At 41.4% G+C, this 15,763-nt stretch overlaps 1 protein-coding gene across 6 annotated transcripts in view; it reads right to left on the bottom strand.

Annotated features, from left to right (window-relative positions):
• Positions 1-458: 458 nt before the first annotated feature.
• Positions 459-15,763, bottom strand: part of CDCA2 (cell division cycle associated 2) — a 52,930-nt gene continuing 37,625 nt past the window's right edge. For all 6 annotated transcript variants that reach the window (XM_045456770.1, XM_045456769.1, XM_045456768.1 and 3 more), the window contains 2 exons: positions 7,115-7,286; positions 459-5,295 (listed from right to left, as the gene is read on the bottom strand). In XM_045456770.1, coding sequence (XP_045312726.1) covers positions 4,097-5,295; positions 7,115-7,286 — 1,371 coding nt within the window. In that variant the 3' untranslated portion in view covers positions 459-4,096. The remainder of the gene's footprint in view (positions 5,296-7,114; positions 7,287-15,763) is intronic.

The following is a 15,763-nucleotide window of genomic DNA, read 5'->3' on the forward strand; positions in this document are numbered from 1 at the left end:
ATAGCCAATAAAGAATTTGTATCCAAATATACACAGAACTCTTTCATTTGGTAGGAAAACATCAATAGCTACAAAAAAAAAAAAAAGGTGGGCAAGAAATGTGAATAGATGCTTCACTAAAGAGGATATAAGCATGGCAAATAAGCCCAAAAAGGGATGTTCTACATCACTTGTCGTTAGGGAAATATACATCAAGACCACAACCAGCTACTACCGCGCAGATATCGGAAGGCCTTAAATGGAAATGGCAGGCAACAAACATCAGGTGCTGGTGAAAATGCAGAGCACCAAACGTGCTACAGGTGAGAATACACAGAGGTGCAGCCGCTGTGGAAAAGCCTGGCGGTTTCTCAAAATGTTAAACATATCCCAACCATACATGCCAGGAATCCCCACTCCTAAGTATTTACCCAAGAGGAATGAAAACATGTCTATAAAAAAAAAAAAAAATCCACATGTGAATGTTTATAGCAGCTTTATTTGTAATAGTCTAAGACCAAACAATGCAAATACCCATTGACTGGTGAATGAGTAAAGAAACTCGGTACATCCATTAAACAATACTACTTAGCAATAAACAGGAATCAAGTACTTAGGACATCAAACATGGATGAACATCTAAAGCATTCTGCTAAATTTCCAAAAGGACAGATCCAAAAGGAGAGAACTCTTCTATCCATTTATAGGACAGTGTGGAAAAAGCAAAACTAGACAAAGGACAGAAATCCAATAAGGGGTTGAGGGAGGAGGACTGACCACAAAGAGGTAGGAGGAAGTCTTCTTGGGTGATGGAAGTGTACCGTTACTTAACTCTGGTAGCGGTTATATGACAGCATGAATTTGCCAACATTCAAACTGTGCATTTAAAAAAGGTAAGCTTCACTGCAGTTTACTACAGTTAATTACACCTCAATAAACAGGACTTCAAAAAAAATTCCTTCGGGGTGCCTGGGTAGCCCAGTTGGTTAAGCGTCTGACTTCGGCTCAGGTCATGATCTCACAGTTCGTGGGTTGCAGCCCCGCGTCGGGCTCTGTGCTGATAGCTCAGAGCCTAGAGCCTGCTTCCGATTCTGTGTCCCCTTCTCTCTCTGCCCTTCTCTCTCTCTCTCTCTCTTTCTCAAAAATAAAATAAACATTAAAAAAAAAAAGTTCTTTCAATCTGAAGCATGAATGAGGCATTCCTCACCCTCAATGCCACAGCTTACGTGCCAGTGAGGGCAGTGAGAGAAAATGGAAGCAAAGTGGCATTAAAGTGGCAGGAGAAGAGTCTAACAGGAGGTAAGGGTCGATGCCAAAATCCTTATAAAAGGACTTTATCAGCTATGAACTACAGAACGTAACTTGATGCCCATTTAGTTTTAATTTCAAGGAATTTACCTTACGGACGTTTTCACACAAGCCCACTGTGGCATTATTTTCAGTAACAATAAAGTGGAGACAACTAGCATCCTTTAGGAAGCAGACGGCTAACTAAATACTAGATATTCAGAAGATACAACTGAAGGAGAGCTAAGGATCTCCGTGCTAACACCGAGGTGTACTGGGTATTTTGTTGAATACAAAAATTCAGCTGCAGAATGGCACAGTACAGCGAGCCCATCGGAAAACAACAAAACCTATACTCGTGTTTACACAGGCAAAGATCTGGAAGACTTACAGGCCAGTTGTTAAGGGTGTTTACACAGAAAGCTGGGAAGAGGAAGGTGTGGCTGTAGGATGCTTGCACCAGGGGAATGAACAGTATTTAATTGTGTACAGTTCTCTACTTTCTTCACTAGACACATAGTACTCTCGTGATAAGAATGAGTGAAAATAACAGTTAAAGAGAAACACCCGCAACAACAATGAAGGGCTGCCTGGGCTTTAAAGGTAATGTATCCAGATGTCATGCTGCCATCTTCTGGAACAAACAAGGATCTACAGCAGCAGGGAAAGATTCACGGACTTTCTAAGCCAAAATGTCAAGGGTTACTGCAGTAAAAGACAAGGCAAGGACAAACTACTGAAGCCCTGTTTCTGATTTAGCCATTAATGAAAGAAATAGCTAAAAACAAGCAAGCAGGAACAAATACTTAATTTGAAACGATTAACTCCTCACAAAACGTAGGCTACAAATGACACAGTGGATAAGATCATGTCCAAATTGCTTTGGTTTCTCAGACCTCTTCTTTTTTAGGAAAACTTCTCTTTGTTATTTACAAATATCAACAGGACAGTTACGCTGAAACATTCTGAAACCAACAAAACTTGTAAAGTATGTAGATTTTTAAATGCAGATGCCACAAAACAAGAATTTTACATTTGAAAACTCAAGCCAAAACCCGCCACAGATCATTAGCACATTTTGAGAAATAAAACAAAGCATGTGAAATTCTTCAAATTCAGATACAACAGAGATCATACCTACAGTAAAAAGGAGAAAATAACAATCAGTAGTTTTACAGTCTTCACATTCGACAAAGGAGAACAAGTTTTAAAAAACCCTTCACATCGTATGGTTCTGAAAGTTTTTTTTTTTTCTTTTTAAATTACCAAGACCGAAAAGCTTCATAAGTAGCAAGTAGATTTTTTGTTTTTATTTTCGTATTTTTTGGTTTGTTTTCACGGGTAGAGATTTGCCAACCATACCGAACTATAATGGGGGTGGGGGGGAAGCCCATAAATAATTTATGTGTAAAGATAAAAGAATTTTTTAAACAATCCACCCTTTAGCAGAAGAAATTGGGGATCACTTTGAGTGTTAATGTAAAATACATTTAGTCTTTAGCAGCAGGAGTTCCAGACCCATTGGTGCCAAGAAGGTAACAAATAGTCTGTATCTAAGGCAGGGGAAATGGGCACTCAGCGGGAGCTTTCTTCCCTGTTGTGTTATTTATAGAGCGCTCTATTTGTTAACATGTTTCTGCTATCATGGAGAGGGAGAGTTTAATGATTTAGAGGATTTCAAAGACAATTGTTTAACGATACAATGATTTATGCGCACTCCCAAATTCCAGATATATAGCAATTTAGATTTTCAAACTGCTGTCATCAAAACAGCGGAGGATACTGCTGAAATGTAACTGGAGAATCCGAGACCAGGGATGGTACTCGACATCGTGAAATGCAGAAAACTGCTGGCAAAACACCACGTTAAAAAGGAAATCGGCCACCTACCACCATGCTTCATGTTAGTAAACAAATTTTCCAAGGCCCTTTCGTAGGAAATTTCTAGATTTAAAAAAAAAAAAAAAAAATTTTTTTTTTTTTTTAAATGGAGAAGCATGAATTAAATACCAAATTACTAATTTGGGATTTCTTGGAATAAATCCTAAATGTGACTAATTGGAATGATCTGGAGGATGATTCAACTACACTGCTCTTTTCTCCCCCAAAACCAATCCTGCACCTCCCGCCCCACAGGGCATATAAGAATCTTGTTTGAAAGACAAAATATTTTCACCTTAGTTATTTATAGACTATATATATTCAGTTTATAATGTTTGACTTGTAATATTCTGGTTACTAAATGAATTTTCCAATTTTGATTTTAACCTATTAATATAAAAATATTCATTTGAGATAGACGAAGCAAGTCATTAAAGCTTCTTAATTTTAAACCAACAAAAAAGTCTTATGATTTCCATCTTCCCTAATGGATAAAGATTTTTAACCAGCTTTTTCTGCAACATTTTAAAAACACATCTTTTCTCATTTCCTGGCAGTTTTTAACCTTGTATCACCCTTCAATTTTCATAAAATTCCACTTATCAATCTGTTTTTTCAGGTCTTCTCATCTAGACACAATGAGTCAATTTCAAGAGACAAATTTTGTTTCCCAACAGAAACAGTCAACACGTACTAGCGAGAAACCTTCAGCAAACATGTGCTATTTGGGGAGAGAAGAACAGATTTAAGAGAATGTTTTCTTTTTGAATGAAGAAATCCCACTTACTTCTACTTACAGAGAGGTTCAAGTCAAATGATTTTATTTGAAACTTTGAACAGGGGAGGAGAGGCGGGGTGAAAGAAATGTTCTGAGCATGGGGTGGGTGGGTGGGGGGGGTTTACCTTCTCTGCGGCCCCGAACGTTCTTCAGGAAATGCCAGTTACCGCTTTAGTTCCCGATGTGCCCGACTCCTTGGACGTCCCTTAGAGAGCTCTCTCCGCTCTGGGGGAGAGAGCTTCTTCTCTTGCAGCATTTTGCCAGAATGGGACCTTTCGCGTTCACGGGTGCGGACGTCCACAAGCTCTTCCTCCTCCTCCCAGGTAAACTGGCCGCACTGGCGGCCAAGCCCTCCCTGTCTTTACCTGACACGGGGGGTGCTGTGCTCGGGGTGTGTCCAGAAGACCTGGGGTCTTTACAGAGGGCCACGCTTTCAAGGCCTCTGCTGTCCACTGTGCATATTGTTCTCCTTTTCATTCTTTGGGAAGTGCAGGAAGCGGAAGGAAATGGAAGTGAGATCCAGACGAGCCCTTCCTCTTCCAGATCCTTCTGCAGCCTGGTGCTCCGTCTTACTTTTGTTTCCCTACTCGATCTCTGAAAGGTCTGCTCTATGGAGTCAGATAAATCTTTATAGAGTTCAGAATTTTCTAAACCAATTTCTACAGGGCTGCTCACCAGGTAGGGAGGTTTGGGATTTCTGTTTTTTTCCGAATCGAAACTCTGGCCGCCAGAGTAACACATAGAACGTCTTCTATGCTTCTTTCCTCCCCCGTTCGTACCAGTGCTTTCACTCTCTGCGCAGCTGCTTCCCGAATCCTCGCTCGGATTTGTACTTTCTTTCATACTGTCAAGGAAGACATCTTTTTGTAAGCCAGACATTACACGTGTGGTCTGCGGTTTCCCTTCTGGAGCTATAACAGAGTCATCCTGCTTTTCATACTTTATGTTCACATCTTCTGAAATTTTAAAGATCTGAAAAAGGTTTTCCACATTTTGGCCAGCGGCAGCCAATTCCCGGGACGGCAGGATAATACTGGATCCCGCATCATCGGATGCCGGGACCTTTGCGGTCACAGAATCACAGGAAACACGACTGCTCTCATTCTCAGAGCCAGCTTTCAGGTCATTTTCACTTTCTGACTTAATTTCCGCTCCTAGAAGAGTTTTATGTTTACTAGCTTCTACGGTATTTATATCTAAATCTTGCTCTAAAGTAGCGTTAATAAGCGGCGAGGAACGTTTGGTGTGAGAGCTGTAGCGTGCAGACAGATCGTACTTATTAAAACCTTGACTCATCTGCAAATCTGGCTTCTGAGGCTTCCTTTGAGGAAGCTTTGCTTCTTGAAGTTCACCACTGGAGTCGAAATCATCTAGGGGTGTGGAAATAAGTTTACATCTCAGGAAAAAGTAACAGTGGAAATAAATGTTGACAAATCAAACAGGTGCCATACTGTATTCTGTGTTTTAAGCTTTCAAAACTAGCAAGACCTACAAATGCGACACCGTACCTGCCCCCATCTGGCATCAAGCTCTTTCTCTTTCAGTTCTTCCCCAAGCCACCGGTTAAGAAAATATGTATTTAATACGTGAATGAATAAAGTACATGACCTCAGACCATGAAAATGAGAAGTGTATCTCAAATCGCTTCCTCTATTCTAATGTGCTTTCCACATTACAAGGTCAATTAGCATGAGGCAGCCATGTTTCCCATTTCCCGAAAAATGAATTACTGAAAACGGGCACCGCCATGCTTCTGAAACTTTTCTAGTAATGTTTCCCTTGAAAGAGAGGGAAAAGAAAACTTGGAATTTTGGGAGCGTTGAGGAGGTAGCTAGAAGGGTACTTTTAAAGACACTCAGGTCTTATGCCCTGTTAAAAAATTAATAAAAACTGCACCGTACTCTCAAATAGAGCTATGTTTGTTACAGTATTCTACCTTCCGCCTCAGTGCGACTAAAAGTCATCCTCCAGGAACATATGCCACGTGGAGGGTATCCTGCATTTCTGGCGCATTGGGTTACACATCACACAGGTGGAAAAACATCATCAAGGTTTTAAAGCTATGGAACACAGCCGAAATAAATTCAGGCTTTCAGTGTTCTAAACTTCAGTACTATTGGATGCCATCTCTCTTGTTATCTCAGGGAGTAAGGGTTTTAATTGGCCAGCCAAACGAATGTAAAAAATGTTTTAAACGAAACTCAAAACTGTTAGTATCTATAAAACGTCAGCTGAGCCAAAAAGCTAAAAGTATTTCAATTTGAAAAGGTATGTATCCAGGACATGGGTACTCAACATCAGGTCACAGAAGCTAGAGATTATCGTAGGGTCCACTCAGTGGCAACCAAATCATGTCAGTTGGGCTCTTTATGCAACTTTAAAAGTTGAGGTTGATGTATTTTTTCATGAAACTGACAGACTAGAGAAGAAAGGCGGGGGAGGGAGGAAGAGAGAGAAAGGGGCAGGGAAAAAGGGACAGGGAGGGAGGGAAGATTTGCTTTAAACCCTTTCAACACATGATACCACTGGTTATAGACAAAAAAAAAAAAAATGCTTCAGGTATTTCTAAAAAGAAATGATCTAATAAGATTCTAGACAGAAAACCTATACTAACAGTCATTATTTAAACATCTTTGGGAAAACTCCTGTCAGGAACTGGAGATACAATGAAAATAAGACTTAGTTTTCAGTCTCAAGGAGACCGCAATTTGCAGGAGAGGGAGGCAGACAGAACATTATACGCTAGATGGTAAAGGTGTAATGCGAACAAAGAGCTTTCCTGGAAAAGCAGCCAGCACGGCTAAATCTTAAAGGATGAGCAGCATTAGGCCAGATTAAAAAGAGGTAGGGTTGCCAACCCCTGACCCAGGATGTACCACATCAAGGAGCTGGGGCTGGAGGTAGCTGTGTCCGTTTAACTTCTGTGCTTTCCTGAAGTTCCGAAGTAGGCAGAAGCCAACAGTCTTAGGGTGGCATATACCTTATTCATCCTTGAATCTATTATAAATCCTATAGGTACACTGCAAATGGAATGCAGGCGACACATATCTGATGACTGACAAAGACAGCGATTTTTAAAATCGCTGGGAAAGTTGCTATTTTTATTTGTATGCTCTTTACACAGTGAATGGGAAAAGGGGGACAAGGTGGTGGAGAGGATAAAACCTAAACAGGAAAAGAACAAGATACCTGAACGCATCGTTCCGGCGCCTGGGGCGGAAGGCGTCATCTCCGAGACCTCAGGCAGCTCGGGAATAGGACTCAGGAGCGGCTTCTTGGAAGCGATGTCTCTTTCCCCGTATAAAGACTTTTGAATACTTTTCTTTCCCTTTGCTTTCTTCTTTCTGCAACTTTTTAAAGCCTGTGAAGATGTATTAAGACACAGTAATTGAGAAAGATGTCACGCCGTATACAATTTTGAGCCTTTAATTTGTACAGAAAAACTTGAGACCAGTTATTCCGTTGAAAATTTTAGAAATCTGAGTCATGCATGGAGGGCTCGGTAGCTTACACAAAGTCAAATAAAATATAAAGAACTCAATTTACAAATTATATGATAACAGTCTACGTTTCCATAAAACATTTGCCCAAGCAAGTTCTGGGTAAGTGAAAGATTAGATGCTATAGAGTTGACAGACTTAAGACAGGAGATACGTGTAGCTAGGCTATTGCTAGGATGACTCAGGATTAGCCTAGAATGACTTATCTACTAGAAGCTATGAGGGGCTGTTTTCTGCTCACACGTTTAGATGAAGAAACAATAGTTATGTACAGAAAGGTTACATAAAAGTGAAAGATAACACAAAGCTGGATGAGCTGCTTCAAACATTAATAATCAAGATTAAAATGAATAGGTCAAGGGGTGCCTGGGTGGCCCAATCGGTTTAAAGTCCTACACTTGGTTTTGGCTCAGGTCACGAACTCACACTTCATGAGTTCGAGCCCCATGTTAGACTCTGCACTGACAGTGTGGAGCCTGCTTGGGATTCTGTCTCCTCCTCTCTCTGCCCCTCCCCGACTTGCTATCTCTCTCAAAATAAATAATAAAAAAACATTAAAAAATGAATAGGTCAAAAATAAGATGGGTTTTAACAAGCATAAGTAGAAGAAGAGGGACAAAGGAATGGTAATAACTGGTGGAAAACACGTGGGTTTCTATACAAATTAAAACTGTTCTAATAATATCCGGAATGCAGTACTGAATTCAATTTTGACTGCCATATTAGCAAGTGAGAATTAATGTTCTCTGTTAAAAAAAAAAAAAAGCTTCACATGGAGAAGACCTCAGGGAAACTCAAACACTGTATTGAAATAATAGATTATTATGAGCAAACAGAAATACACTCAATGCGATCATATTGGGAGAGAACCAGACTTTAGGTTAACATAAGGAATGTGTTTTTAGCAATTAAAGCTTCCAGAAAATGGAATCCATTGAAACATTTATTGAGAAACCACTCTGTGCAGGTAATGACTTGCTAGGTAGAGATACAAAAACAGGATGTGGTCTTTAGGGGGCTCACCATCGAACAGCAAGTAACTATTATTGATACATATACACTATGTCAGACTCGATATGGACTGAGATGGGTCCCTGGCCTCCAGAAGGCTTAACACTGCTCCACAAAGCAGGCAAGGCCCTTGTATGCAATGAGTAGGAGCCTGAAAACAATGAAAGCTAACGCACAGTGACTCAGGGAGTGACAACATTCGATTTTACATTTAAAGAAAGATCATTTGGGTGAAAATATAGAAACTAATGATGTGATGGATGATATTCAAGAGTACAAAAATGGCACAGAACTGCATGTTCCTTGAGAGATCTATAGATATCCTGTAAAAACAAAACAAAATGAAACATTCCATGGAAAAATAATTTTAGAACTGTACAAGATAAATGTTCCTCTTGGTGATCTGCAATATATATTTACCATTAAATTCTCTGAGAAGTCCCTCAGTATAAATAATCTCTATACACATCAGGAAAATACCGGGTTAACTATTTTTCCACAGAAAATTTATTTCTGTGGAACATGTCGACGTTCCATGGGACAACTGGGGAAATGAAAGCTTGGTCAGCGGATGTGGAAACCAGGAGAAAAATCTCGGGCTCCACAGAGGAACTGCAAAAGAGAACAGATGGCCTTCGGTGCCGGATGCCTGACGTTGCCACCTACCTGCCCTATGATCTTAGGCAAGTCACCCCACCTCTCTGTACGTCATTCTCCTCTGCAAAACGGGAGCCACAGAAAGCTGTGGTGAGCGCTGAGTTAACATAAATGAAATGGTTAAAATAAGGCTTGATCCATACACAGAAAAGAGCTGTGTGTCAGCCATTCTTGGTCTTTTAAATTCCTTCCTGGTATGAAGAGAATTGACACGGGGGAAAATATTTTTAGTATCAAATTATGCTTGGTATTACAGTGTGACACAGGCCCTACACAGTCAGTGAATACGCTACAGTCAATGTCACCTGGTTATGACCTCTAGAACAGTTTCTGATTCATAGGTACAAAAAATACCCTGTTGGCAGGATTTGGGCCATCTCTGTCTACATAAAATGCCTTCAGTCCCTGCAATGCTGCCTGACACGTAACGACTTCCCAACAAACAGGTATGAACAAATGAATGAATAAATGTAGAAGAAAAGGTATAGGTAAACTTCACAAAATTTGCTACACGTGATGATAGCTTTCTCATGGTCACGGGCCAAGAGAGGTGCAGTGCCCAAAGACGGGACTAAAGGCTAAAGCACCTGTGCTCTGTCAGGGACACACGTCTAGCACTGCCTAGCTTACCTGCAGAGGCTGGAACCGTAACAAAATTCAATTTTACTCCAATACAAAAGCCTTGCTTATACGGTAACAGCGAAGTCACCTGTGGCTGGAATTTTAGGGAAGACATTAATGTGCAAACAGGATGGTTTATGACTTGAAGCAGATAAAGGACAACTGAAGGTATGGACCCCCAAAGTGACTTCGTTTACTTTAGAATCACCAGTATTTCGTCTCAGATAGTAAAGGAGGTCTCGACACGGAAGCAGAAACTTACTATTTGCACAGGTACTTAAGTTGCTTCCTGTGAGTAGCTTTAAAATTATTTAAAAATAATTCATGGGCTACGACCCAGCAATAGCACTACTAGGAATTTATCCAAAGAATGCAAAAATACTGATTCACAGGGGCAGACGCATCCCAACGTTTACAGCAGCGCTATTGACAATAGCCAAAGTATGGAAAGAGTCCAAATGTCCACTCACTGATGAACGGGTTAAGATGTGGTATATAGGGGCGTCTGGGTGGCTCAGTTCAGTCGAGCATCGGACTTTGGCCCAGGTCATGATCTGGCAGTTTGTGAGTTCGAGCCCCGCGTAGGGCTCTGTGCTGACAGCTTGGAGCCTGGAGCCTGCCTGAGATTCTGTCTCCCTCTCTCTCTGCCCCTCCCCCGCTCACGCTCTGTCTCCTTCAAAGCTAAACATTATTTGGAAAAAAAGATGTGGTATGTACATATATATAATGGAGTACTACTTGGCAATGAAAAAAAAGGAAATCTTGCCATTTCCAACGATGTAGATGGAACTGGAGGGTATTATGCTAAGTGAAAGCAGTCATAGAAAGAGACACATGTTTCCAGTCATATGTGGAAATTGAGAAACTTAACAAAAGACCATGGGAGAAGAGAAAGAAAAAAATAGTTACAAACTGAGAGAGAGGCAAACCATAAGAGACTCTTAAATACAGAGAACAAATTGAGGGATAATGGGGTAGGGGGTTGGGGGGATGGGGAAAATGGGTGATGGGCATTGAGGAAGGCATGTGTTAGGAGAAGCACTGGGTATTGTAGGTGATGAATCACAGGAATCTACTCCCAAAGCCAAGAGCACACTGTATACACTGTATGTTAGCTAACTTCACAATAAATGATATAAAAATACATAAAAATTAAAAAATAATAACTAATTCATGGGGCACCTGGGTGGCTCAGTCGGTTAAGCATCCAACTCTTGATTTCAGCTCAAGTCATGATCCCATGGTTTGTGAGTTCGAGCCCCGCATTGGGCTCTGCACCAACAGCACACAGCCTGTTTTAGATATTCTCTCTCTCTCTCTCTCTCTCTCAAAAATAAACATTTAAAAAGTATATATAGGGTGCCCGAGTAGTAGCTCAGTCAGTTAAATGTCTGACTCTTGGTTTCCATTCAGGTCACGATCTCACGGTTTCGTGGGTTTGGGCTCCACACTGGGCTCTGCAAGGACAGTGCTGTGAAGCCTGCTTGGGATTCTCTCCCCTACCCCACCCCCCACTTTGCCCCTCCACCACTTGCACTGTCTCTGTCTTTCTCTTCAAAACAAATAAAACAATTTTTTAAAATCAAAAGTATACAGAATTCACGTACACGGCAACAAATCAAATTGTACAGGAAAGCTTATGATGAGAAGCACACACTTCCTTATCCCTGTTGTTTACTTATTGGTTCCATTTTTAGTTCTTACGGCTAGCTCCATCTTTCTAAATAAGAGGCTCCTGGGGGCGCCTGGGTGGCGCAGTCGGTTAAGCGTCCGACTTCAGCCAGGTCACGATCTCGTGGTCCGTGAGTTCGAGCCCCGCGTCAGGCTCTGGGCTGATGGCTCAGAGCCTGGAGCCTGTTTCCGATTCTGTGTCTCCCTCTCTCTCTGACCCTCCCCCGTTCATGCTCTGTCTCTCTCTGTCCCAAAAATAAATAAACGTTGAGAAAAAAAAAAAAAAATAAGAGGCTCCTGCTGTTTTTAACTTCCTATAATGGAAAGTTTCAAACACACAACAGGTAGAGAGAACAGTATATTGAACCCCATGTACCCATCATCTAGCTTCAACAATTACTAACAGGTATCAGGATTCATTTATAATACCCTTCCCTTAGATCCTTTTAAAGCAAATCCCACACATTACCTCATTTCATCTGAAAATCCTATAGTATCTGTAAGAGATAAGAGCTCCCTTTTTTTTTTTTCCATAATAAAGTGAAGTCTTTGATTACCTAGCATTGTATTTTATTGTTGACATTTTCCTCTTACAATGCAATTTTACCACCCCCCCCAACTTTTTAAGACATAACTGACACAAAACATGTAAGTTTAAGGTATACTATGTAATGACGATGTATGTATATATCGCAAAAGGATTACTTTTTTTTTTTTTAATTTTTTTTTTCAACATTTATTTATTTTTGGGACAGAGAGAGACAGAGCATGAACGGGGGAGGGGCAGAGAGAGAGGGAGACACAGAATCGGAAACAGGCTCCAGGTTCCGAGCCATCAGCCCAGAGCCCGACGCGGGGCTCGAACTCACGGACCGCGAGATCGTGACCTGGCTGAAGTCGGACGCTTAACCTACTGCGCCACCCAGGCGCCCCAAGGATTACCTTTTTTTTAATAACAACTACCATTTGGCAATAAAGGGCTCATACACACAACAACCTGGACAACTCTCCAGAGAATTGTGCTGAGTGAAAAAACAAAGCCAGTCCCAAGAAGTTACATAGAGTGTGATTACATTTACATAACATTACCAAACTGACAAACTTACAGACATGGAGAACAGATTAGCAATTGCCAGTCAAGATGGGGGAAGTAGACAGAACTACAAAATGGCAAGAAGAGATCCCTGTAGCGATGGAAATCCTCTGTATCTTGACTGGGTTGATATTTTCCGATGTGACACTGCACAAGTTATACATGTTGTCATTGGGGAAAACTGGGCAGAGGGTACTTGGGAGATCTCCGTAATTCTTGTGACAACAGTATAAATATCTAAAATGATCTCAAAATAAACAGCTTAAACACAAAGAACAAAGACAACAATTTTCCCTAATATTTCATTTCCTCGGAGATCAAATTTCTCTAATTGGCCCATAAATGTCTTCTACAACTGTTCAAATCAGGATCCCAAAAAGGTCTTCACACATTTGCTTTGTTGACAGATCTCTTTTAATCTATGGTTCTTTCTTTCTTCCCTTGCCATTTATTTGATGAATAAGCTGAGGCATCAGTCCGGTAGACTTGGCCAAACTCTGGATTTGGTTGACTGCAATCATGGTGTCTTAAGTTTCCTCTACCTCCTATACTTCCTAAAAAATTGGTCATTAGATAATCTAGGCTTGATTAGATTCAGCTTTGTTTTTTTGTTTTGTTTTGTTTTTTGAAAAGAGCATCTCATGGCTACTTCTAGACTTCCTCATTGCACTGGAAGGCCCATATTCTCTCCCCTGTCACACTGTGATTGACCAGTGGGCTCAGGTGTTCAGTCCAATGCACCCATTATGCCCCTCCATCAGCCTTCCATCTAATGATTAACAACTTTCACGAATGTGTTTTTATCTAATGGTAGAAATTCTCCTATAAATAACTTTACCTCATCAACTATTTGTTCACCTGAACTTATTTTCCAGTTTTCACAAAAAGGAGTGGGTGTCCTAGACAGCTTCCAAGGTGACTTTTGAGATTTTTTAACTATTATGAAGCGTTTTTTTCAGATTTGAAGTCTGTGTTTCAATCCACCGCAATTTTTGTCTGATAGTCACATTGTCCCACCTTTGGTCAGTGGAGCCCCTTTGAGACAGTCTGATGTCCTTTCTCATGGCCCCAGTGGTTTAAGCTTCCTTCGTTGGACACTGGTACAGACCTGGGCTCATTTCCTACATGTGCCGTTTAGAAATCTGAAAGCAGCCATTTCACTTGATCAATGTTAGCTGAAAATGGTATTAAGGAATGCCAATCTAGGGGGACACCTGGGTGGCTTAGTAGGTTAAGTGTCTGACTTCAGCTCAGGTCATGATCTCACGGTCCGTGAGTTCAAGCCCCGCATCGGGCTCTGTGCTGACAGCTCAGAGCCTGGAACCTGCTTCAGATTCCGTGTCTCCCTGTCTCTCTGCCCTCCACCTCTCCCCTGCCCCCCACCACCGCCCTGTCTCTGTCTCTCACAAATGAATAAACATGAAGAAAAAAATGGCAATCTAGGGGTGCCTGGGTGGCTCAGTGAGTTAAGCTTTCGACTGCTGATTTCAGCTCAGGTCATGATCTCAGGGTCATAGGATCAAGCCCTGAGTCCAGCTCTGGGCGGGGCATGGAGGCAGCTTAAAGATTCTCTCTCTCTCTGCCCCTTCCCCTGCTAAGAAGGAAGGAAATAAGGAAGGGAAAGAGAGAGAAAGGGAGGTTGAGACAGAGACAGAGACAGAGAAAGAGAGGGAGGAAGAGAAAAAGAGATGAAAAGAAAGGGCAATCTAGGTGTCAGAGGTGCTCACTGCCAAGAAATCTTTTGAAAAGAAAAAAGACATGAGTCCAAACTGATACTTCCAATTCAAATTTTGCCTCACAAGGTTCTGAATTTGATTTTAACAGCCATAGTGCTTGCTATGGCCAGGCACTGTTCTAAGCATTTTACACGTATTAACTCATTAAACGCACACAAGAAGCTCACAAATGATGTACCGTTCTTACCTTTATTTTAAAACCAACAGAGAAATCAAGAATCTTTCCCGCCATTCCACTGGCGGGAAGTGGTCAAGCCAGAATTTAGAACCCAGGTTGTCTGCTCCAGAACCTGCACGGTTAACCCCTCTACTGTAATGTTAATGCCCTCATTTCCACCTTCTCTACCCACTTTCTCACCACCTGCTAGTAGCTACTTTTGGATCATCGTCTTGCATGACAATCAAGTTCTTAAAGCTTTGCCCTTATTTGAAAACAAATAGCATCTACGTTATCACTGTGTAAACGTTTTTCATTGCTCTGCCAAGGACAATGCTCGTATTCCTCTCCTGGGGCGCCTCCTGTAGAGGATTCCTAGCACTAGAAAACAAACTTTTTTTTTTTTTTTTAATATAATTTATTGTCAAATTGGCTCACAATAAATAAATAAATAAACTTGAAAACAAAAATAAATCAATAAAAGGCCAAATGAGGGGCACTTGGCTCAGTGGGTTAAGCATCTGACTCCGGCTCAGGTTATGCATGATCTCATGGTCCGTGAGTTTGAGCCCCGTGTCAGGCTCTGTGCTGATAGCTCGGAGCCTGGGATGGGAGAACAAGGAGGGAGAAGGCGGTGAGGTGCTAACTGGTGCAGACTGTCTCCATTACTGTTTCCCACTCTCGCCACCACTCTGTTTGCTGGGCCCAGAGTCTTCTGGGATCCCTATGGGCAAGCTGGCTCCTAATGGCTCTCTGGCTCCCTCTGAGCACATTCTGGACTGTAAATTTACCTCTTTCTTCTGTCAGTGTGCCATCATCCACTGTCTTCTAGAGATTCACTGAAGGCTGTCATCTGTTGGGTGGTATCCCTCCTCACTTCCTTCCTCTTCTCACTGCTATTCTGAGTCTAGTCTTTTGATTCTATCAATTATTTTGATTCTGTGGGGTCCCGAGAGGGGTTGAAACAAACTTTACTGCTCAACCCTCCTTGAACTTTCTGACTATCGATTTTATGTGAAGAAGTATGCATACATTCTTTGTAACAGTGCTTTTTAAAGAGTATGAAGAAAATCAATTTCTGATGCAATAATATAAGACGTATATGCATATTTATGAACTTAGGTTTATTTTTTTCAGCAAGGGGATCTCTCCATGGAGTGTGACCTAAAAGAGGGACTGAGCCAGGAAAACTTCCAGTTTTTCCTGGCTTTCCTAAATGGCAGATGTTTCGGCCATGTTTAAGCCAGTTTTTGTTGAATGGAACGGGATGGAAGTTTACTGACTGTTTTGCAGGGGGAGGGTGTTGGGGTAAAACTGACGAGTTACTTTAGTTTTCAAAAAGTGGATACTGGAGGTGCTTACAGGATGGTTTAAGAAGAGAAGTCTAGTAGG

Source organism: Leopardus geoffroyi, chromosome B1 (assembly GCF_018350155.1).
Source record: "Leopardus geoffroyi isolate Oge1 chromosome B1, O.geoffroyi_Oge1_pat1.0, whole genome shotgun sequence".
In the NCBI taxonomy this organism is placed as follows: domain Eukaryota; kingdom Metazoa; phylum Chordata; class Mammalia; order Carnivora; family Felidae; genus Leopardus; species Leopardus geoffroyi.